This window comes from Eretmochelys imbricata, chromosome 7 (assembly GCF_965152235.1).
Source record: "Eretmochelys imbricata isolate rEreImb1 chromosome 7, rEreImb1.hap1, whole genome shotgun sequence".
Classification (NCBI taxonomy): domain Eukaryota; kingdom Metazoa; phylum Chordata; order Testudines; family Cheloniidae; genus Eretmochelys; species Eretmochelys imbricata.
Genome location: NC_135578.1, coordinates 114,036,974 through 114,061,476, shown reverse-complemented (window position 1 = coordinate 114,061,476; position 24,503 = coordinate 114,036,974). Strand labels below are relative to the sequence as shown.

General features: G+C 40.3%; 1 protein-coding gene across 1 annotated transcript in view; it reads right to left on the bottom strand.

The window, feature by feature from the left end:
• NRAP (nebulin related anchoring protein) overlaps window positions 1-24,503 on the bottom strand; it is a 58,281-nt gene that overhangs the window by 12,257 nt on the left and 21,521 nt on the right. Inside the window, exons 15-30 of the mRNA XM_077821701.1 lie at window positions 22,700-22,798; window positions 22,100-22,204; window positions 20,538-20,645; window positions 19,477-19,578; window positions 18,752-18,949; window positions 18,428-18,532; window positions 15,982-16,080; window positions 12,761-12,865; window positions 12,150-12,257; window positions 10,719-11,030; window positions 9,416-9,520; window positions 5,862-5,960; window positions 3,939-4,043; window positions 3,302-3,409; window positions 2,286-2,399; window positions 520-717 (exon numbers count right to left, since the gene is read on the bottom strand). Coding sequence (XP_077677827.1) covers window positions 520-717; window positions 2,286-2,399; window positions 3,302-3,409; window positions 3,939-4,043; window positions 5,862-5,960; window positions 9,416-9,520; window positions 10,719-11,030; window positions 12,150-12,257; window positions 12,761-12,865; window positions 15,982-16,080; window positions 18,428-18,532; window positions 18,752-18,949; window positions 19,477-19,578; window positions 20,538-20,645; window positions 22,100-22,204; window positions 22,700-22,798 — 2,070 coding nt within the window. The remainder of the gene's footprint in view (window positions 1-519; window positions 718-2,285; window positions 2,400-3,301; window positions 3,410-3,938; window positions 4,044-5,861; window positions 5,961-9,415; window positions 9,521-10,718; window positions 11,031-12,149; window positions 12,258-12,760; window positions 12,866-15,981; window positions 16,081-18,427; window positions 18,533-18,751; window positions 18,950-19,476; window positions 19,579-20,537; window positions 20,646-22,099; window positions 22,205-22,699; window positions 22,799-24,503) is intronic.

The window sequence follows — 24,503 nt, the reverse complement described above, 5'->3', positions numbered from 1 at the left end:
CTATAGGGGCATACAGAGGTGTCTTTCTGAGGCACAACACTGCCTGTGGCGGCTTAGGCCCTGGATTTGTAAAGAATTGTGTAGCTCAAGATTACAAAGTGGGCCAAATTTGTCCTTATTAGAACTCCACTGATCATGTAGATTTAGTCTGAGGCTACAGTTTACAGGTCTCTTATGAAACAGACTTTTTAAAACTGCATGCAGCCTTCTTCTGAATATAGGCACCAATTACATTTAGATGCATAGCAGGTCAAAGGCCACAGGGCAACAGTTTACACAATCAACAGGGCCTTTAAAATGCCATCTCACTCATGGCAGAATTCCTTCTACTGTAACCCGTTACTGCCCAAGTACCAGACTGATACATGCCTCATTCATCAATGTAATCAAGGGAGAACAGTCACTGTTTACTCCACAATTGCTGCTCAAATATATATATCTGTGGATGTAATGGTCTGGAATATAACTATCATGTGTCAGACCCAATAGGATAATGGCACTGGGATGACTTTCATTTACCTCACTCTGGAGTTTATAAGCATTCTTAGCACACTGCAATCTCACATCATCCGTCACAGAGGTGTACTGGTGAAATAGTTTTCTATATTCCTGATCGCTGACCAATGCCTGGGCTTTCCGGGCATGCACTAAGTTTACCATATCCAGTGGCAGATGGAACTGGGTCTTCATATGCTCAAAACCTTTTTTGTATTTTACCTGTTACAAAAATAAATGGATCACTTTATAGACTGAGGTATGGCTTAAAATTCCAGCTCTGCCTAAAGGGATAGTCTCCACATTCCTCCAATTTCCCTTACAAATCATTCTCTTATTTTAATAAATTCCCCAGCCCAATTTAAGTATACATGAAATTAGATTATATGGCAGTCAATTTTTGGCCAAAAAAGAGTAGTCATCCACATTAGTTTTAAATAACTGCACTGTTATCTATATTTGGAGTCCTTTTAAGGCTGAATATAATTAAAGCTAAAGAAATAAGTTATTGGTAAAATTGCAAATCTCGCAGTTGATTTTTAAAAACTAATTAATTTTTACAAAGCACTGACAAAACCTTCAAGATATTTCATGATAATAAACCTATAGAGCAATATCTGAACCTTTTAGAGAAAACCAGAATCAGCCCAGACCTTCACGCAAAATAATTTTAAAGTTCTAACATACTTGTGTAACCTTTGAGACATTTTTAAAAATATTTTCACAGGAGTCTTTGCACAACTTAGTTCTGCCCAGAAAAAGAAGATGAAATAGTAGAAAAATTCAGAGAAATCTTATTCTCACGAAATTTCTAGATGACTTATGCTGACTCAGGAGGTTCAGATAAACATTCAGAGTTTTTGGTGCTAATCAAAATGATTTAATAAACTTGATGGGTGGTGCAGATGGTTCTTTATACAATAATTATTATTTTATTAAAATCTGCTCCAAGCTGACCTTTTTAGGTTTTCACATCATGAGAACTAATATCCATTGTTGGGCTTACAACAAAAAATATGATGTTCTCACCTTGATATAACAAAGCATTCCAGTACAAACCCAATCCAACAGTTGTTGAAGTTCATGGAAACATTCCTATCTACTTCAATAAGTGCTAGTTGCCTTGAGTGCCCCCAATGAATAAAACTATTAAGCATGTGACTAGCAGTATTGACTTCAATAAGACTACTCATGTGCTTAAACTCATACAAGTGCTTAAGCACTTTGCTGGATCAGGGCCGTAGAGTCTGATCCTGAGTGGCACTGGGTAGCCACAATTCCCATAAGAAGTCAATGAGAGTTGTGGTGCTCAGCACCTTTCAAGACGAGGACAATATACTGAATGTATGACAAAAGAAGCAACCTGAAATTCCATATGTTCATTCAACATATAGGCTCAATAGAGTACAGTGAGTAGAAAATACTCAATGTAAAAGTTAGATCTCCAAATTATATAGTTTAAATCCTTACATGAAAGCTGGTAATTCTTCTTAACCATTTCTAATTGTCCCTTGGTGATATATATACATAGAATAACATACTGTATATCTGGAAACAGTTGCATGGCATAAGAGGCCTGTACAGAGAATGCAGTGTAGGGCTATTTTACACTCAGATTAATAATAATGTGTTTAATGTAAAAGAATAATCATGCAATTAATATAAAGTATTTAGCCAGTGTAAAGGAAGACTTGAGTAATATGCTAAAGAACCTATGCCTAGCTAAGTCTGTTTTTCATGGTCATTAGAAAAGTGTTTCTACATGTTCATTCCCAGATCCTTGTACTTACATCACTTTGTAGCAAAGCTGCATACACTGAGTGAGCAATGTTAAGATCATCTTCCAAGCCCTGTGAGCCAACCATCTGTCCTTTCATTTTCTCAAATGCCTCCTTATATTTGTACTGAAGCGGAAAAAATAACAGAAGTTTGATAAGGGCCCAGTAACAAAAGAGGTGAGTTTTTGACCAAAATTGAGCCTTGCTTTTTTTTTTTTAAACAGTAATTGAACAAATGAATTGAATGAACAAGAACTGCTGAAGCAGTCAAGAAGTCTATTCCTCTTTTCGACACAAGTCATAGACGATGTAAAAAATTCTCTGACGAAGCAGTTGTAAATCTTTGGACTATAAATTCTAGTTACACCTGCTAAGACATGTTATGTTTTGCCAAGTGTTAAGATATGAATCCTGAATAAATCTGAAGTGAATGCTGAGGGAGCCTCGTCAGTACACATCTTTCAGTATCTTGACTTATTTAGAAGCATAAACAAATGTAGATATTTAGAAAGCAACATGGGTCCCACCACATGCTATCATATGATGGATATGACATTCTTTCCGAATGCATTTCTCTGTATATGACTATGTTGGCATAGTCTTTTATATACATAAAGCCTGCTATACCTATTTTTTCAGTAAAAAATCCGTTTCAGAGGACTATGTGTTTTAAGAAATTAAAGTTTGGTTCTGAAATCTCTTTCTTACCTATAGATTTCTGCTTCAGATGTAGTTTAGGTTGGTAATGACTGAAAGCAGTCAACAACCCTTATGGCTGTTCAGTGTATATCTGAAATGAGTTGGTCATCTCAGTACAATTCCATATTTGAAAGCCCTCAGTCACCAATGACACCTCATTGGGTCTTAGTCTCAGAAGGGAGGCCAAGAGTTGAATGGAGCATGGGGCAGATCCCTCTCAGCATGTAGGATGGAAATACTGTTTCCATGAACACTGACACACAACTACAGAAACAGTCTGGAGTAGCTGGTATTTTATACTGGACAAAATTAGCAGTAATTTCACTTACATCACTTATGATTTCACTTGAAGTCTTTGCTGCCTGGAAGGGAATGGCATCCAATTTCAGTTTATATCCACCATCTCTTATCTTGCTCCAGGATTCTTTGTAGTGAGTCTGTTTGGAAATATTGAACAGCATTTAAATTCATTTACTACACAGCAGGTTGACGTTGCACCTTTGTTGTTATAATAGAAGCATCATTGTGTTTGCTTCATTTTATTCAGACAGATGGGGCTGGTATAAATAAAGCTATCAATACAAGACAGATGTACAACAGAACACAAATCTCAGTAATGGGGCTGTAATTCACTTTCTCGGTTGTTCATTTCTAATCTGTCTAGTGGTCTGACTTATAGATTTATAGATTCCAAGGCCAGAAAAGACTATTGTGATCATTTAGTCTGATCTCATGTATAACACAGGCCAGAGAATTTCCCCAAAGTAATTCCTAGAGCATGTATTTTATAAAAATATCCAATCACATTTGATTTCTTATTTTACCAAGAGGATAATAGGGCCATAGAATGATCATATATGAGAGACAGGAAGTACATAGCAGAGTACTGTAAAATTGGCAAGATACTCTAGGGGTGTTTTTCACTTTTCTTCTGAAACATTAAAGGCCAGATTCTGATATCCTCACCTCACTGATATTCAAAGCATTTAATTTAGCCTGAAGGATTTCAGGAAGATCTGCTGTTTGTGTATAATGATGCTTTACGTTCTCTCCGTGCTCCTTGTACAGCCTCTGAAATGCAGAAAAATTTCAAATAGAACACTCACTACACATCTGATCACAGGTTCAGATAAAAATGATAAGGCCTGAATTTATGAAAAGCAAAGAATACAGAAAAGCAACAGCAGTACGAATAAATACAGGCAATTGTATTAATCGAGAGGTCTTGAAAAGAGTTGGGGCCTGATACTTCTCTCAAGCAGGGTAAACTGGGAGTAACTCAACTGAAGTCACATGGGTATAAAACCAGTGTAAGACCCTAGATTTCTTAATATTAAAAAAACTGTTATCAATTTCATATGTGACTAAAGAGATAGCTAATTATTAACAGGCTATTCATTAAGGGACTTGCAACTATGAGGGGTTTAGCCACCTACAATTCCCACTGAAAACACTGTGGATCCATTGGCATGCCTTTTTAAAATGACTGTCAACCCTGAGTAAATGCATATGGAGACAGTCATCTTACCATCCCCTCTTTTATAGAATAAAATGGGACAATTACGGACTACTGAAAGTTTGGGTAGTCAATCCCTCAGGATAACACTGCAGTTGTTACTACATCTGCTACCAATACACGTATTCTAAATAACTAACTGATACTTGGCATACAATACGTGTTTTAGTATATCTAAACCTTTTGTGTGCAGATACATCTTCTGAAAGATTTTTTCACTTTACCTCTCAGTTTCCCCTTGCATTTAGATTTACAATGTAGCTACTGGGAGGACTAGTACAGTTGTCCAACATTTTGACTGCTTTTGACCATTTCGTAAATGCAAGATCCTCTCATGGACCATCTTCTCTTTCAATCTGCTTGCCTTCCCTATAGACTGTTCTGTCTGTTCTAGTGTTTAGGGTGTCCACAGCTTGAGACCCATTAGACTGCACCCCTATGCTTCTCAAATACTCTACTCTGCTGCTGTTCATTGATGTAGAGGGGCCCAGTTCTGTAGATGCTCCCGAGTTGAAAGCCAGTGACAGCTCCAAACATGGAGTAACTGTAACATTGCGCCGATGCTGAGTGCTAACTCATATTTACTCTGCTTTAGTATTAAGGACTTTGAATTTTATTAAGTCTACCAAAGGCAAAGGTACTGGAATATCACATTAGCATTTGCGTTACACAAAGCTCTGTCATCTTTTTCTTGATTTTAAAAATACCTATTTTCACAAGTGTTTTTTCTCCTCAATAAAACATTCTCTCTTGGCTGAAACTTGTCTTTGTTGGGTGACTTTACCATTCACTTCCACATTATCTCAGTTAAGTCTACAACAGTTTCAAATAGTCCTGCTATTAAAAATAAAGGCAAAACAGCTTCTATTCTTCCCTTTTAGGTTCGTCCTCCTGGATTTCTCTCTCAGCAGGATGACAGCTTAAAATTATTAATTTATTTTTTCAGTCTTGTCACGTCACTTCACATTCCGTTTCTAAAGTCTCAACAGAAACTAAAATTTAAAACATTTGGGTTTGAAAATAGTAACCACAGAAATGTTTTTTTTTCTTTGCTAGACCTCAAAAGGTCAAAAATTTCTAAATAAGGAAGGCAGGTCAGTCCCACTCCCAAATCATATTCCTGCAAAATATTTTTGTATAGAAAGCCTTCTGTGTGTGGAAGTCCCATTGACTTCAATGGGAGCTCTGTGCGTAGAAGACTTCCATACTAAGTAAAAATCATGCCCTTTGTAAGGTGCACCTCACTAGAACATAGAAGCTTCGTGGTTCCCAAGAATAATCTTAGAGAGAGAAAGAGAAAACCAGTTCTTCAGTCAGGTTGTTCAAAGAGGATACCACTCTTATAATCTTAATGCATATACATTATAACTTACATCCACAGCCTGGTTATAACTAATTCTAGCCTGGATCATCTCAGGAGTGTCTTTAATACTGGTAAACTTCAAAGCACATGGATGCTGACGGTACTTCTTCTGTTGAGCAGAAAAAGATCAAAGCTGTGAATTTTGTGCTGCTCTTTCATGCTATTTGAAAGGGAAAAATCATAGGTTGCTTGAGATTAGAGTGAATTTGTGAACATAATTATTATTCCTCTTTCCTCATCTTTATGTCCTAGGTACTTTCCGATTAATATTTGTTTCAATTTAACAATAGCCATTTGCCGATTAATATTAAAGTATTTCTACCTAAATATAAAGGAAACATTTCAAAATCAGATTATGCCTACTAGAATACTCTGGGACCCACGTAAGAAAGCATTTTTTAAATGGCTTCAAACACAGTACAGTTGATTACATTTTTTATTTATAGTTCCTTTAAGCAAGAAATGGTACCCACTCGAACTGCGCTAAAAAATGGCAGTGATTACACTTATTGTTGGAAGTTTTATATTTCCTGCTAACACCTAAGCACGGCAAATTGAACTAAAATCACTAATACTGGGTTTAATTATTGCTGCATATTTTACAGGTGCTGAGATTAATTCCGCTTATTTGAAAGGGCCCATTGTATCTTCTGAGAGGTCTTAAAATATAAATAATTAAAATGAAGGCTGCATATTGTCAAGCTTACACTTTGTCCATATGGCCCAATCCTTAAAGGCCACACATGTGTAGCAGTCAAATCAGCAGCCACTCTTCCTGCACTAGGCTGTACTACTTCCAGCTTCATTCTTATCTCCACGCCACATAGAGTCCGGCTGCGTGAGTGGGGCATTTGTGGCTCTTTTAGAAACTGCTCAGATTTCAATGTCCGAGTCTAAATCCCTATCCCTGCTACATCCTGTAACACAATTTTTAGGCTCCAGGGCCAAATCCTTAAGTGATGAACGACCTCTAAGATGTACAGACTTTAAATGGAGATGAAGGTGGTTTTGGACGTCTCAGAATTTGTCCCAAAACTGAAAACAGATCTGCAGAATAATTGACTAGAAATTCATTTAATTAAGTGCTGAGAGATATTGCTCTTGGAGATGCTTTTTAATCCCATCTTGCCAGATGCAGCCAGACTTTTAAATAAACAAACAATGTTATTTAGCATTTGTAAAACGGGCCCGATTAACAGTCTTGGAGTCTGAGGTTCTGTATTCGAAGAACGGACAGACACAACATAGGAAGTAGGAACGCAACTTTGCTATAGTCTCCTGCCAGCGTGGGCCACACCTCACCTACAGGGACCACTTCAAGGGGTTCAGCCTTCATATCCTACTGCTCACGAAAGCTCATGCTAAAATAAATTGGTTAGTCTCTAAGGTGCCACAAGTACTCCTTTTCTTTTTGCATATCCTACTGAAACACTAGCCTCCCAACTGACGGTGGTGTCCAATTAGTGACAACGAAATGCGGATTTTTGTGACATCTGCATCATTTAGAAGTTTGTGGGCCAGATTTCCAGCTTGTATAAACAGGCAGAGTGCCACTGGCTTTAGCGGAGCCGGCCGAATACATGGTCAGCTGTCTTTTAAAAGTCTGTTTTCTCTTACTGCAGACGATTACATGGAAATATATCAATAATGCCAGCACTTAGGATACAACACATGCTAAAGGATAACTGCAAAGCTAAATTATTTGGTGCATCTTTATTCTCAATGTGTGGACAGGTGACCCCTCTAGGTTTTACCCAGTGATGAGCTGCCAAAATCTTAACAACCGGTTCCCTCGTGGCCCGCCCCCGCCCCCCCGGGACTCCTGCCCCATCCAACCCCCTGCATTCCTTGACGCCCCCAGAACCAGGCAGGAGGGTCTTGTGGGCCACCGAAGTGGGTGCCTGCCCCGCCCCTAAGAGCCAGAGAGACCTGCCGGGGGGCAAGGTGGGGAGTCCCAGGGGTGCTTACCTGGGGCAGCTCCCAGGAAGCATCCGGCAGGTCCCTCTGGCTCCTAGGGGCGGGGTAGCATAGCTGGGGGGGAGCAGGGGGAGCGGCTGCTCCCCCCACTGATCACATCAAAAGTGGTGCCTTAGGGACCAACTCAGTGGATGCTCCGGGGCTAGAGCACCCACAGGGAAAATTTGGTGGGTGCTCAGCAGCTCCCCGCCCCGCGCCCAGGAGCCAGAGGGGCCTGCCGGATGCTTCCTGGGAACTGGCCCCTGCTCACCTCTGCCTCCTCCCCTGAATGCACCGCCCCGCTCTGCTTCTCTCCCCTCTCCCTCCCCCCGCCCCGGCTTCCCGCGAATCAGCTGTTCGCACAGGAAGCTGGGAGGGCTGAGAAGCAAGCGGCAGCTTCGCGCTCAGGCCCAGGGAGGCAGAGGCGAGCTGGGGTGGGGAGCAGTTCCCCTGCGTGCGCCCCCCACCCCGGTTACCTGCTGCGGCACAGGTGGCCCTCCTCATGGCCCCCCGCCCCAGCTTACCTTCGCTCCGCCTCCGCCTCTCTGGGCCTGAGCGCGAAGCTGCCACTTGCTTCTCAGCCCTCCCCGGCTTCCCGCACGAACAGCTGATTCGCGGGAAATTGGGGGGAGGGAGAAGCAGAGCGGGGCGATGCGTTCAGGGGAGGACGCAGAGGAGGAGCGGAGGTGAAGTGAGCTGGGGCCAGGCACAGGGTGGGGCGGGGAGCTGCTAGTGGGTGCTCTGCACCCCCCCAAATTTTCCCCGTTGGTGCTCCAGCCCCGGATCATCCATGGAATCGGCGCCTACGGTGCCTCTTTTGGCCGGTTGTTAAATTTAGAAGCCCTTTCAGAACTGGTTGTCCGGACAACCAGTTCTAAAAGGGCTTCTAAATTTAACAACTGGTTCCAGCGAACCAGTGCGAACTGGCTCCAGCTCACCACTGGTTTTACCCACGGCTATCTAACATGTTGTAAGTCTTTCCGTTTTCTACTGACAAAGATTTGGTCAACAGGCCCTCCTTCAGAAACCTGCAAACTACTGAATTGATTCTGCCAGTGCCTCCTTTGAAGGACCGCAAAAACAGGCACAAAGGAGTCTCGAGCTCATCTAAAGAGCATTCTTTTTGAGTGGGTAATGTGGAAGTCACGAGGATAATAAGGATCAGAATCCACAGAGACAGACAGCTGGATCGAGAGAGATCCACATAGATGTCCATGTCCAATGTGAATATATATGAAAAAGAGAGCAAGAAAGAACGTCTTCAAAAGGAGGCTCTGGGTGCAGTAAGTGCATCTTTTCATCATCTCTCCTGTTTTGCTTCATTAAAAAGGTAGGCTAGTAGGTAGCAATTGAGCACTGTTTGACTGCCATTATTATTCATAATATCATTTGTCACCTGCTTTGTTTTTGCAAAGGCTAGATGGACTCCTACTGGTGTGTGTTTGGTATCTGGTTTCCCTCTAATTACCAGTCCTATTCCCAGTTTTGAGGGCTTTCATGTGGTATGCCTTTTTCTTTCCCCTTTGAGTGGAAATTATTTTAATTTTATACAGACATTTTGCACACATTATGCAGCAAGTTCTGTTACATGCTGTCATGAAATCTCACCTCGCTAATGAGTTCTCCTGCCTTCTTAGCTTGCTCCACATTTAATGACCCAGTAGCTATCCATCCAACTCCTTTCATCCAGTTCAAATCTGCTCTGTATTGGTTCTGACAAAGGGAAAAAAATGCCCGATTGTTGTTCATACATTTAAAGTGCCATTAGAGGATTCAGACATATCAGGAACACCAACTGAGCCAAATTAGTGCGTGCTTTTGTTTTATCCACGTCTGCATAATTGCAGGTAAAACAAAAAATTACCGAGAGAGGCGGCAGTATAACCATCTATTATCAGTTCTGCTGCAAGCTTTGCAAGGCAATCTTTTAAAAAGGTTGGCCTGTTCCCTCACTGTCGTCTTCAATTCTTACTCTGAATACAAAAGGTAGGTTTGTTTCATCATATGCAGTATCTTCCTGGATATTCTTTGTTTAAAAGGACACTGCAGAGACAATGAGGATTCTGAGGGTATAGATTTGTTTCAGAGAATTTCTTGTAACACTTAAAATGTCACAATGACAGGAAATGGTCTCAGCTGATATCGTCCAAGGATCTTGAACAGTGAAGGGTGTTTAAATGAACACTTTTTCCCTAACACTGGTGACATTTTTCTACTCACCAATTACAAGGAGAGACCAAGCCCCCACTCCTCACCATCCCGCCCCCAGGCAAAAAAATAGCCAGTCATCAGTGCTGCAATTTTCTATGAGCCTAAGGGAGTTAGGCACACAATTCACACCAAATTGAGGAGATTTGGACACCTAATTCCCTTAGGTGCCTATGAAAAATCCCAGCCTCACTCATTAAAGAGGCAAGTCTATCTTACAACAAACACATATCACCTTCCCATAAAAGGAGGCAGTGTCTCAAGTGGTTAAAGCAAGAGACTGGACTCTTGGGTTCTGTAATTGATTCTGTCATCATCTTGGGCAAATTACTTAGCCTCTTTCTACCTCAATTTACCTGTTTGCAAATGGTGAATAATAAACCTCATGGGAGAGTCCTGAGCGTTCATTAAAGTCTAAAAGATGCTATACAAAAGACTTGACATACCGAACTGGGCAAATAAGTGCTGATTCTAAGGACTCCATTTTCAGATCCAAAAATACATTTGTCCATGACAAAAAGTTCCATTGATTCAAGTGTTCTTATGAGCTAAATGGATTTTGTGAATATATAAGGTATATTTTTCTGGTCCTAAATGTATAAACCTAGATTTTAATTAATGAGCTATAGAAATTCATTTAAGTCCTAATGGTCTGAAAGAGCTGAATAAAACAGTTATGCAATGTATGAGATGGTGAACTTACATCACTTTGCAAACCATAGGCCTTCTTGGCCCATTCCACTTTCAAGTCAGTAGGCAGAGCAGTGAAACAATGCAGGGTTGTCTTATATCCTCTGTCTGTGATCAAATTCTGGGCCCTTTTGGCATGGACAAGGTTTATCATATCCATGGAGACATGAAACTGAGACTTTGTGTCCTCAGATGCCTTCTTATACTCCAGATCACTCTGTAACTTGGACATGTGGAGAGAATGCGCCATCTGTGAGTCTGCTTTCACGTCTTTCACTCCAATCAATTTACCCTTAGTCTTCTCATAACTTTCCTTATACTTTATCTGTGAAGAAAAAATGGATCATAGATACAAAGAGATGCAGCTGAGCTGTAGCCATTGATTAACTGGTAACTTAGCCACTTATCAAATGGTAACTTAGCCACTTAAAGTAAAGACGGCATTCCATTTTTGCCATTATTCAGGTTCTCTCAAAACGCATTTGCCTTTCCGTCTCTGGTAGAAACACTACAGTAGTGAGATCCACATTTGGAAACTGAACTCCCCTCAAAGATTCATAGATTCCAAGGCCATAAAGGATCATAGAACTTCCCCAAAATAATTCCTACAGAAGATCTTTTAGAAAAGCATGCAGTTTTGACTTAGGAATTACCAGTTTCCCAGGGTAGAGTCGCCCATCCTGCAAATATGACCTACATTCTTTGTTCCTATTTGTATACATTTACATTTAGTGGTATTAAAACACATATTGTTGGAGCGTCTCACTTACCCATTTAGATCGCTCTGTATGAGTGACTGTCCCCTTCATTATTTACCACTGCCCCAATTTTTGTTTCATATGCTAACTTTATCAGTGATGACCATATATTTTCTTCTACGTCATTGACAAAAACATTAAATTGCAAAGGACCAAGAACCAATCCCTGCAGGACCCCACTAGAAACACACTGGCTCAATGATGATTCCCAATGACAATTACATTTTGAGATGCCTATGATTTCACAGTAACACAGGAAAGAAAATGGAGCAAGACCTAGTCTCTAAGGCTTGTGAGCTTTCAGTACAAGTAATCAACGTGTCTTCTTTCCAAAAGGGAATCAGATTGGCGATAGGCGTATCTAAAAGAGGAAGCTTTTTTCTAATATTACATGTCACAATCTAAAAGATAAAGAATTCAGCCAAAATAATCTTTATTTGTTCGAAAACCAGCCTCTCTTCCAGAAATTTTCTGGCTTATTGGCCAGACCAGTGAGTTAGATGCATTATTCTGCAGTGCCACTTAGCAAATTTTTGTTCAGTTTCTGGTTCTGAACATTCACCCTAAGGGCTAGAAGGGGCTGGGGTAGAGGTTGCATGGTCAGGTTTGTGGAGAAGGTTTATATTTTTCTACAACAAACCATCAGGTTAATTATGGAATATCATCTAATTAGAATCTGTACTCACATCACTTGCCAGATCCCTCTTTGCCTTAGCTGTCAAGAAAGACAGTGCATCAAGATGAAGTTCAAATCCTTTTTCCTTCTGCTTCTCCCAGCTACTCTTGTACAATTTCTAAGGAGATATCAATAACAACACTACTTTATTATGAATAACACAAATAATTTGCATTACAGTAGCACGCAGAGATCCATGTAAGATTGGAGCTCCATTACGGTAGGTGCACATAGTCAGAGATGGCCCCTGTCCCATAGAACTTAAAGTTTAAGGGGCCTGATTCGGATACCTTTACTCACACTGAGGAATACTTCCTCCACAAATCGCCCCATTGATTTGAAAGGAACTATTCATGTGCCACTAAAACTAGTGAGACTACTCACATGAATTAGTTGAGAATGTTTTAAAGGCTTTGAAGGATCGGAGCCTTCAGAGCAGCACTGGGATTGGCCAGGTATTCAAGCAAAAGCAAATAATTTGGTTCTGAAGTTTTTCAATTTAAATATTCAGATCAGCTCATGGGAAATGTCCTTCTATTAACTATAGAGCAATTACTTCAACAGCAGTAAATACCATTTGATAAGTTAAAGGGGTGGTGCCCAGCCCCAACCATACAGCACCTCACTAATATTTGCGGCATTTGCTCTGGCCTGTATGAAGAGAGGTTCGTCTTTGCTGATGGTGTAATGATGAAGAAACTGCTCTTTCCCCGACTTGTATGCAACCTGTCCATAGGAAACAAAGCAAACAATGTCAGTAGCATCAGGTTATGTTCAATTTCAAATGACAATTGAGTCTATGGAAAGAAACAGGCAAAAATATTTAAAGGAAAATTTACTTGATGATTTAGCCTTTAAAGTCAGGGTCCTTTTTCCAAAACCTGAATGGAGATGCTCTCCCATAAAGCATGAATCAATTCCAGGTTAGCCAATTCATTTATTATTAATTGTCAGTGATGTGATACAAAACACATACATTTGATAAAACAATAAACATCCTTTTATTGGGATTCTCTGTTTTACCCTGATCTACACTACCTTTCCTCAGTTCCCCGGGCCTCACTGGTTTTCCTTAGCCAAAGAGGGAGGGATAATGATATATTTATACATGCTATTCATCCCAAAGTACTTTATTTCAATAGACATAAAAGCTGATACAAACTAATGTTCTGTACAAAGTTTACACAAGAAATTACTTCATCTATCATGGAAATGAAGCTGCCTCTGCCATGGAATGAGTTAAGTTGTTCAATAGCACACAGCAATGCTACATTTTAGGGAAGGAAATGAAGAAGAAAACAGAATGCAACTAAACCTGCAGGGAGTATTTATGTGAGCTGGATATAAAGAATCACATTATAATCTGGCCAGGACTAACATCCCTGCTTTAAATGAAAGTGCCAAGGATTTTTAATGGTCTGAAGCAGCAACCACCTCCATTTTACATCTCAGTGCATTTCTAACAGCACGTACATTCCAGGAGGAGACACTCTGCTTCAGAGTCCATTGAGTTGCTTGTAGATTGGCTAGAAGGTTGTTGCATTCAGAGCTACATTTCGCTTAAAGGCTCAACATTCTGCATCTCACAGAGATTGGGGGTGGGGGGGAAGTTGTGTCTCCCACAAAGTGGCACAGAACCCTAACCCCAGGGCTACCAAACTTGCCTCAAGACACATTCTTTATAGCTACAGGAAGGCAGAATAATCTAGTGGATAAGACAAAAGAGAAGAGAGTCAGGAGAGCTATGTGCTTTTCTGATTCACTTTGAAAACCAACTTTTTAAAGAGGTTTGAGCTATATAATGAAAAAATGAAACTGCCAAATATTTGTAAGCAGGGTCTGAATGAGTTCTCCCCTGACAGCTAACTGGGAGGGGCAGAGACTTCAGGAGCAAACTGTATTTACATGAACACACCTACTCTGCCAAGATATCCAGCAGATAGAGTTGTGTTGCTCAAAGTGATCAACTCTGGCTGGTATTGGGACGGTGTCCCTAACTTCTGTTTGCCAGAAGCTGAAAATAAGCGACAGGGGATGGATCACTTGATGATTACCTGTTCTGTTCATTCCCTCTGGGGCACTTGACATTGGCCACTGTCGGAAGACAGGATACTGGGCTAGATGGACCTTTGGTCTGACCCAGTATGGTCATTCTTATGTTCTTTTGTAAATCACTTTAGTATTGAGAGCAGGGGGGGTGAAAAGTAAGGCGGAGGAGGGGGTTTGGTGTCCCAGCCAGTAAGTGTGGACTCTCCCTAAGAATCCCCCGGTCTGGTTTAACCTGTTCCTCCCCACTGTTCAAAGATAGAGCTAAATAGGCTCCATTAGGAGCCTTTGTTATTTTAAGTGCTTAAATGAGAGCTGAAATCACTTGTGGTGGGACAGCATTTCTGCCCAGCCTGCTAAAAGCTGAAAATCACTAAGAGACTGACCTTCAGAGGTCACAGCAGAGAGGCAGATGCCAGCAGAAGGTAACTGAAAGTCGGCCGGTGGAAGCGGCAAGCGGGAGTGGAACGACCGGATGGCAAGGTAGCCAGCAGAGAGGAACCGTGGCTGGTGGGGTGGCCAGCCAAAGCAAGTGCTCAGATGGCAGAGCAAGCAAGGTGCCTTCTTTCCTGGGTGGGAGGTGAACTCTCACAGATGCACCTCTCAACCCTGGGTCCTTACTGACCAAGGACAACCGCTGTGAGTGGGGTTTGGTGAGGGAGCAGAGAGGGGCACAGAAAAGGAACTTTTGGTTGTAGAACTGAGGAACATGAGGCGGAAGGCACTGCCCCACTCACTCTGGGACGGATGTCCTGCTCACAGTTTTATGCTTATGAATCCTGCTTGTGGCAATTTTCCCTAATTAATGTTGGGAGACTGCCTGCCTTTCGTTAAAAGTTTCTTTTCAACACTCAGACTCTGTGCTTACATACCAGGGGTGGTGTGTAATTTTCCCAGGTTACTGGGTGGGGGCTCGAGCCAGTTCTGTATTGTTGAAAAGGAACCCCCTAGATATTGAACCCCCTGGTTGTTGCTGGCTCCACTGGCAGAAGGGTTACATATTAATAACACAGATGAACAAAAAAGGAAAGCAGGCAACTGTCTAGGAAAGACCAACCAACCCAGGATGAAGTGTTGCTCACGTAATACTTGGACAGCTGCCAGTGTCCTCAGTTCAAGCCACAACATGTAACATATCTCATTCTCAGCGATTACCACTCTCACTAAATTAGGTGATCAGTACATTTAACAACAGGTGTCCCTTGATTTGAAAAATTAAAAACTGGTTGTGGTCCAGCTGTGCCTTCACCATGCCAGGAGTTCACAGATACCAGCTGGCAAGGTCATTGCTCTATTTCTCACATCTAAGGAAGGAAAGGGGAGTGGCAGAAAAAAATAGCCACCTTGAGAAAAAGCTTTATTTCCCTAAAAATAGCATAAGCATCTGTGCTCAAAAAGATGCAGTCCTAAGTGCACAGGGTATAGTTAAGGATTTGAGTGAGACAGGCAGAATAGTCTCACTGAGGAAAGAAAAACAGCAGAGGTCCATGCCAAGTGCAGAAGTTGTAAAGGATTCGGTTTAGCCTCTATCCATCTATCCAGATGCCTATATGGCCCTTATCACCACAGTATCTGAAGTCTGAGACTTTGCATATATCTGTTCCCTATCAAGTTTAAAGGTTTCTAGCTGTGAAGCAGGGGAAAGTTTAAAAAAAAAATAAAAGGTTTAAGAAGTAAAGCTCAAAGTTATTTAAAGCCATGGCAAGATTCAGAACTGAAGCCAATTTCTTTTTCAGTGGTTCCCATCTGTCCCCAAGAATTACCAAGTTAATGATAAAGCATCAATGAGGACTCACATCACTCTGCAGTTCTTGGCTTTTCTTCGCATGTTTGATCTGGGAACTGTCGGCCACACTGGTGAACTTTAGAGCATCGGCTTTTTGTCTGTATTTTTTCTGATTTTAAAAAAAAAAAAAAAAAAGCATTCAGAAATTGTTATCACATTTATTTTCCCAAGTGAATTCAGTGCTTTTCAAAAGGGGAAGATTGCGAGCTCTGGAAACTGACATCTTCTTTTTACAGCACAGGTACCAGTACTGTCAGCGTCCACATTCTATCCTCTCTGAACCGGAGCTGGGGAGATCAGTGCGAGTGCTGAGAGCAGTGCCGTATGCATGCCCAGCCAATCAGTGTTCTCTCTGCTGAGACTGAAACCATGCATACTAATTAATGCCAGATATTCTGACTGTATGACCTAGATCCCTTTCTTGGTTCACATTGACAATGACCAACCTTCCCTACCTGTCCTGGATTTGAATCAGTAACAGAGAAGTTAAAAGGCTCTGTATGCCATTACCCATTTCCTGAGCCACCCAATGCATGTTACAACCACATTTTACCGTATAAACCTTTTCAAACACAAGTTTCTGTTGTTCCTTTTGTAGTTTGTTAGATTATGGAAGAGTTTAATGCTGCTGTACTATTTGACAAAGACCTCAAAGCACAAAGGACATATTTTAGCCCTCTTGATACAAACTTTTCCCTATATATCATTGTGACAATTCAAAATATTATGCTGGCATTTTTCTCCAATATCAACTGGATGCTACTACAGAGTTTTGTCTTTAGTGGCAGCTGTAGGTGCCCCACACCCAGGCTCCAGGTTTGGGTGTCAGAAGGAGCATTCCATTCCGCCCAGCGCATTAGTATTCGACAGTTAGCCCTGTTGCAGAGGCTTTGTGCAAGGAACCAGCGTTTCACCTTGCATGAATAAGACTGTCCTTCTAATCAATACACCATAATATTCCTTAATGGCCTGATCCAAGGTCCACTGAAGCCATAAGAAAGAGTCCTACTGACCTCAGTGGGCCTATTCTGAATTCATCTCAACAATCGAGCCTGGTGTTCCTTTCAGAGCAAACAACAAATTTCTGTCTGCTTTTGAGACAGTGTAAGAAAACACATCATAACTATTTCAAGATAGCGTATGATGGGGAGACCAGGCAAACTCTTCTTATGTACTTTAATTGACTCTTTATTAATCTAACAATTCAGCAATCAAACCAACCATTCCTTGTTGCAGGGGTATATGTGACAGTGTTTCTATTACATCACAATTCGACAGTGAAAACCACTGTTTGAACTGATAGGTGAACAGATCAGTTCACACTGGGACTTTCCCAGCTGCACGCAAAACAGAAGTTAAAAAAGCATACTCCACTTCAAAGAGGTCCTCATTACTTTGTATTTAGAATTTAGAGGGGATGGAGGCAGATTAAGAACAGTGTGTTTTGTCACAATTGTGTGCAACATGACATAATGACATTCTGCAAGTAAATGACAAAATGCCAGCTTCTGGCTGGAAATTGAAATATTTAAAATAATATACACTTTTCATCTTAGGAGGTTAGTATCAGGCAGATCAACACAAATTAAATATTTGTGGCAGTGATCATTACTATTGCAAGCCGCAACAGTAGATGTCAGTCCATCTCTAGCAAGATATTGCATCTGAGCGCTGTTGCTTCTTCTTTTGCTTCTGACATGTATTTTTCATTTTTGGGAGTAAAGAGTTGGATGTCAAAGGCCCAAGGTATCAGAGTATGTGATTTCCAGTAACTCTAACAGGCTTTTTTCCCTTCCTTTGCCTTTAAGTCAAAATTCTCCTAATTGTTTCTTCTTTCTATCCTCCTGCTTTCCTGTGACCAACGCTACAACTAGACTGGAGCTAGAAGGTTGAGAAAGTGTATTCCCATGAGGTTAATGGCAGTGGTAGGCCAGGAATGAACCAAGGAAAAGAAATGAAGAGCCCTGCGAGCTAGTGCTGCCACCAAAGACTCAGAGCAAGTTCAGCCCTGACTGGCCATAGAGCAAGGCTCTGAAACATCTAATTTTTTATTTTTATCACTTAAAAGTTTGTGTGCCCTGTTTTAGCTCCTTGCTTTACTAAGATTTGAAAAATGGCCTAAACAAAAAAAAACAGCAAATCCCATTCTTTCCCAGTGCTAAACGGGCAGGCAGATGGAGAAGGGTAGGAGGGAACAATTATGATTACACAGAGATCTGTGTGAGAGCCCTGTAATGGAAATATTGAGTTCCAGGGAAGAAGAGTATAGTTGCATGATGGGCAAATATTTCCCAAACCGCCTTGCCACACACATGCACCATCCCCATCAGCTCAGACATATCTCAAATTTCCAATATGCTTGATTCTCCCAATCCATTCCACATACAGCATCTATACTCCTGGTCAACCAGGCTTCAACCTTCCAGTCAGAAAAACATCCAGAAAGTGCAGCTCACCTCGCTAACAAGATCTCCTGCTTTTTTGGCTTGTTCTATATTAACACTCCCTTTTGTCATCCATCCAACTCCTTTCATCCATGTCAGATCTGCCCTGTACTGCAACTACAGAGGAAAAAAAATGTTTTAGACTGAGACACAAGTCTGACAGTTAAAGTATGCACACTTTCCAGTTCTGCATTCGTGAAGAGACATTTTAAAGATGAAAACAGATAGAAAAGTGCTAAGGAATATTATTAAGTCATTTTGATCATCTAATATATCCCGATAACTCTTCAACCCTCAACCTGCAGTAACATTTAAAATGGGTTTGTCTGGCCTTACCTCACTCTGAAGTCCATAGGCCTTCTTGGCCCACTTTGTCTTCATGTCTTCTGGAACCACTGTGTACTCATGGAGTTTCTTCCTATATTCAAGGTCACTAGCCAAAGCCTGGGCTTTCTTGGCATGCTTCAGGTTTACCATGTCCATGGGCAAATGGAAATGTCTTTTACTCTCCTCAAAACCTTTTTTATAAGCAATCTAGGATATAAAGGAACAATGCATTCACCATTACTTTAAGAGATACAAGAAAGAAAGCAATGGCTTATAAGTACTTTATTTGATATCACTGTAGAATCAGGCATTATTTGTCCACAAAACCTATACTTAGTCTCCATCATCATTTGCAATAGAGTGAAATAAACTTGCCTACCCTGCTGCATATTAGGCAAAGAATTATAGGACTGAGGTTTCAAAAGGGGCCACATTGTAGCCCCAAAATGGCATCATGGATTTGCAGGTTCCACTGGCAATTCCTCTTATGGACCCATAACACAGTCCAGCTCACTTCACTCTGTTCTTTTATCTTGCATCTCTTTGCAAAGTCTATGGGTTTTGTTTGTTTGTTTTTGTTTAGTTTGTTTTTTTAAGACAGGGTTCAATGTGCTTTCCTCTTCCGAAAATAAGATCAATACCAACAATGCAGTGTTCAAGATCTCCTACCCTAAACTAGCAAAATAGTATAATGATGAAAAACATCTTTTAAGTAAGAGAAATCAATCATTTACCTCACTACCCATCTTGGCCACTTGCAGAGAGTGCAGAAGTCTTGAATCTTTGTTTCCAATTGCTTTGCCTTTTGTCTTTTCATATTCTTCTTTGTATTTAATCTTTGAAGAGGAAAACAATTTACTGTAAATAACAGGTCATTTTCCAATTGCCACAAAGATATGCAGTATGTTTAGGGATTGGCCATTTGAGTGCAGGGCCTGGTTGCCAATTCAGAGCTCTCAGATATGCTTATGAATTCTGAAGGGCAATCAGGTTAGCCTTAGTTGTGTCTTCTTTAACCTATTAGAAGAGCTCAACCTTTCCTCGCATGGATATTTTTCTAGATATAAAACCTTTGAAACAGCTAAATCATTCTTTTGTTTTTAAGAAAAATGTGTTGGACTGAACTCTGATGTTCTTATTGAGGCAAATATGTAATGGGGTTCTAAGCAAAAACTGAACAAGGTCTTCGGGGTTTGACTCGATTTAACATAAACAGCTTCTATTCTATTCTGCAGGTTGTTATATTGCCCTCAGCAGTGTAATATCTGAGTGCCTTCCAGTAACTCATTAAGCAACTTGAATAACATCTGTCATATGTGATTCATTCTCTCCCTCAACATCTCCACAGGGGAAAGAATGATGCATGCAGTGTAGTGGTTTGTTTTGGTAGGGTTTTGTTTTTAGGATTCTTTTTAAATGTACATGCTGCTATGTGTTTATGTTAAAGAAGGTAAATCAAAGAAGAATGCCTTGTACTTGCATTGGAGGTGGTGAGGTTTGTGTTGGTCTAATTAATTCAAATGCTGAATTGTACAACATGGACATGGAGCTACTGCTCTTTTTCTAATTTTATTTCTTTATATACATAAAAAAATAAGCATTTTTCGGAGAGTGGGGCTGGTTGCCTATAGAAATTATTCTGAACAAATTTTCCTAGAGTTCATCAACCGTCGAGAAAGATGAATGCATAACAGTAAAATTCAGGGCTTAAAACAGATGAAGCAACATATTTATTTCCCTATGCTATAGCTGACTTCAGTTAGAAATAATTCCTAGTTAATTAAATATAACCTACATCGCTGGCAAGATCCCTTGAGGCTTTGGCAGCAAGTAAAGACATGGAATCCAGATTCATTTCAAAGCCCTGACCCTTGGTCTTCTCCCAACCTTCTTTGTACTTAATCTGAGAATGGAAATACAACAGCATGTCACTAACATCAATATACCTGCTTAAACAGCTAAAGCAACCATGGAAAATCATGAGGAACAAAACAAAAGTATAATACACTCTTTGAAATATAATATATTCATTTATTATTATTTTATGTTAAATAATTGCTTCTGGAAGAGGCCAGATTTAACATCCTGGAGCTTGTGGTCTCCAATTATGCACAGAGCAGGTGGCAGGAATTCTTAGATTGTAAGGGTGGGATTTTTGAAGTGCCTAAAAGAGCCAGGGGCTCAACTTCGATTGAAAGCCAATGGAAATTAGGTGCCCAATTCACTCAGCTGCTTTCGAAAATCCCACCCGAAATTCTTTGGAACAGAGGCCATCTTTACCTCTGTGTTTGTACACCACCTACCACAATGGGGCTAATTCTGATTGGGGCCTCTGGGCATGACCATCACAACAATAGAGATAATAACTGTACATCACAGGCACTGTGCATCTTCCCACATTTCTCCACCAATACACCTCCACCTTGAATTGGAGGAAGCACAATGGAGTGTGAAATCTCCATTAAGGATTTGCAGTATTGCCAGCCCCAAACACTGAAAAAACCATGAGATTGGCTTAAAAGGAATGAGATTTGTAGCAAATAATAAATGTGCAGGATGGGGGGTAACTGTCTTCTGTCTGATTCCAAGAGTTGCAGCTTTAAGTAAAGCACCAAATATTGTGATAAATCAGGGGTCGGCAACCTTTCAGAAGTGGTGTGCCGAGTCTTCATTTATTCACTCTAATTTAAGGTTTTGCATGCCAGTAATATATTTTAACATTTTTAGAAGGTCTCTTTCTATAAGTCCATAATATATAACTAAACTATTGTTGTATGTAAAGTAAATAAGGTTTTTAAAATGTTTAAGAAGCTTCATTTAAAATTAAATTAAAATGCAGAACCTCCCGGACCGGTGGCCAGGACCCGGGCAGTGTGAGTGCCACTGAAAATCAGCTCGCATGCAGCCTTTGGCACGTGTGCCATAGGTTGCCTACCCCTGCGATAAATCATGAGAGTTGGCAATAGTGGCACTTGATCCAAAGCCCGTTGCAGTCAATGAGAGCCTTTCCCCTGACTTCAGTGGGCTTTGGATCAAGACCTAAATCTTTGGTCTTTGCACTAGCCCTGCCAGAAGAGTAATACATCCAATGAGCACCAATTTGGTTGGTCAGTTTTGTGGTGTGGACATTTAATCTGCTAGACAAATTCAAGTCATTTCATGAGATCTCAGAACAAATTCCAAGGCTGTGCTTCACATTTTATCCCTACTAATTTGGATAACTTTGTCTCAGATTGTTGAATAAAGGCAGAACAAAGATGCCTAGTTCTTCCTGAACAGTCTCAGCATCCGTGTGTTCATTATTGCTCATATTTGAGGACAATACATAGATCTACATTTGCAAGTCACTTTGCTTACCTCACTATATAGCTCAGCATTGGCTTTCGCCTTGACTAACTGAGGAACATCCCGTGGTAGAGTGTAATTCATTTTGGTTTTCTCATACTGGGCTCGGTAAGTCAACTGCCACAGACATTGAAACAAATTACCTTCAATACACCAAATGCAATTCCATTTAACTTGAAGAGGTTATTGTTTGTTTTAATGTGTTAAGTGCCATAATAAAAGTCTGTAATAACTAAATAAAATTGGGAATAATAAGAAAAGGCAAATATAACTTTCCCCTAGTTATTCAAAGAAAATTCCCAGTAAATGGTATATAAATAGGCCTGTAGGACAAGTCCAATAAAAACAAGTGTTAACAAATCAAATAGCCAGAAACTGAAGTTATATAGCTTCTTAAAGTTCAAGAAAGCATTTCATATTTCTTGATCTACTGATGTGGCCACTTGGGCTTTGAAAGCAATTTCATTCACTTTCTATGGTTTGTTTTAGTTTTAAACCTACTTATCAACTATGATCAACAAGAAAGAAAACACATATGCAGTGAGAATATTAGGAAATAAAATATTTTCTTATCACTAATAAACAGAGATGGTCAGTGGGAGAAGGACTTACATCACTGAGCTGTTGTGAGTTTATTTTGGCTTGAATAATTTGTGGAGTGCTGGTAACAGAGCTGTATTTCAGTTTGTCTATGCTTTGTCTATAGTTTACCTAAATTAAAAATGAGAAACAAAAAAGGAAATGCTCAGACTGGCATGTGAAAGGTATGGTAGAGAAATTTCGTTTAGCTGAAATTTGGGGGTAAACCCACCACTTAAGTCATGAAAACTGAGGTGTAGAACAATTCCCAAAACCGGGAGCTATGGATGAGATTAAGCACAGCCGATACTTAATCCCCAGAAAATTCCCTGTGCTGAGATTATTTCTTCTATATTACTTGAAAACGAACTTCCCTCAAACACAGTATGTGGATTTTATTAATGAGACACAGTTTCAATCAGTTCCTATAAAGCATTCCTATCCAATTAATATCCTGCATCATCTCTTAGGCTATGTCTACACTACCACGGTAAATTGACCTAAATTACGCAACTCCAGCTACGTGAACACTGTAACTGGAGTCGACATAGTTTAGGTCAATTTACTGAGGTGTCTACATCACGCTGTGTCAACAGGAGACACTCTGCCATTGATTTAGCTAGCAGGTCTTTACTAGACCAGCTAAATCGACCCCCAGTGTATCGATCACCAAAGCGTCGATCCCGCATAGTGTAAACATAGCCTTAGAATCCCTTTTATTTTGTAATCAGGAACTTACTTCAGTAGTGGTCTGTCCTGCCATATAACTACACAGAACAAATTGTATTCCAATGGGCTCTATTACTACTTGTCTTCAACTAGTTTTTAAAATGTAATAACTGATCATAAAAGTTTCTTATATGGTAAGAGTTTATTATGGAAGGGAAAATATATATGGTGCAGGGAAAAAAACATTTCAGTGTCAGCCATCAGTAGGATTAGAGTGCACTAAATTCCTAGTATCATAGAATCACAGAAGATCAGGGTTGGAAGGGACCTCAGGAGGTCGTCTAGTCCCACCCCCTGCTCATGTATATGAATACAGTTGCAGCAATAATACATCTATAAAGATAAATATATTAAATCCCCAAACTATGCAAGATAAAATGTCATGGAGAAATTTTCTTTTAAACCACTTCCTGCCAAAGGCCTCAGGGTTACATTGCAGGACACAATTATTATCCTCTGTAGGCCGTAATATAAATTGTAGTTAATCACCAAACATTGCAAATTGTATGTTTCTTAAAGCTAGTTCTTTAAGAATGTTTTTTGCCATGAAGTGGAGTGTAATTCTAAAGGCAGTTAAAGCTATGAATCCATTTTAATAGGATCCTCTTTATCTAAGACACCTGCACATATACACACTTCTGCTACCCACCATGTTAACTCACATTACAAGAACTGCATGATTTATCTCAAAAAGCCAAAAGTGATCAGTGTACTTAAAAGAGTTCATTCACTCTTTATATATAGGTATCTAAGGCTCTCTTCAGCAGAGAGTTTCTTTTCTTCTTTTTAAGTTCCTTCTTTTTCTCTTTAAACTTAACCACATGTACTTATTGCTGATGATGATCTTAGAACTGGGAATGTTGGCTGTGTGGTAATCCACAGAACCCACATCCAAATTGCTCAAGTGAGCTTTAGCCTCTGGACAGGTTAGGCCCAATGCTGTATTTGATTGCAGGTTCTTTCTTTGGAGCATATAGATCAATTTGCCGCAATGCCAGTCATGCACAAGTCCTGTCTGGAGTCATGGCAAACATGTACTAGATAAAATGCTCCAAGCCCAGTCTGCTCTTGGATAAGTGAAACGTTGGTGCCTAAAGTCTCTGCCCTT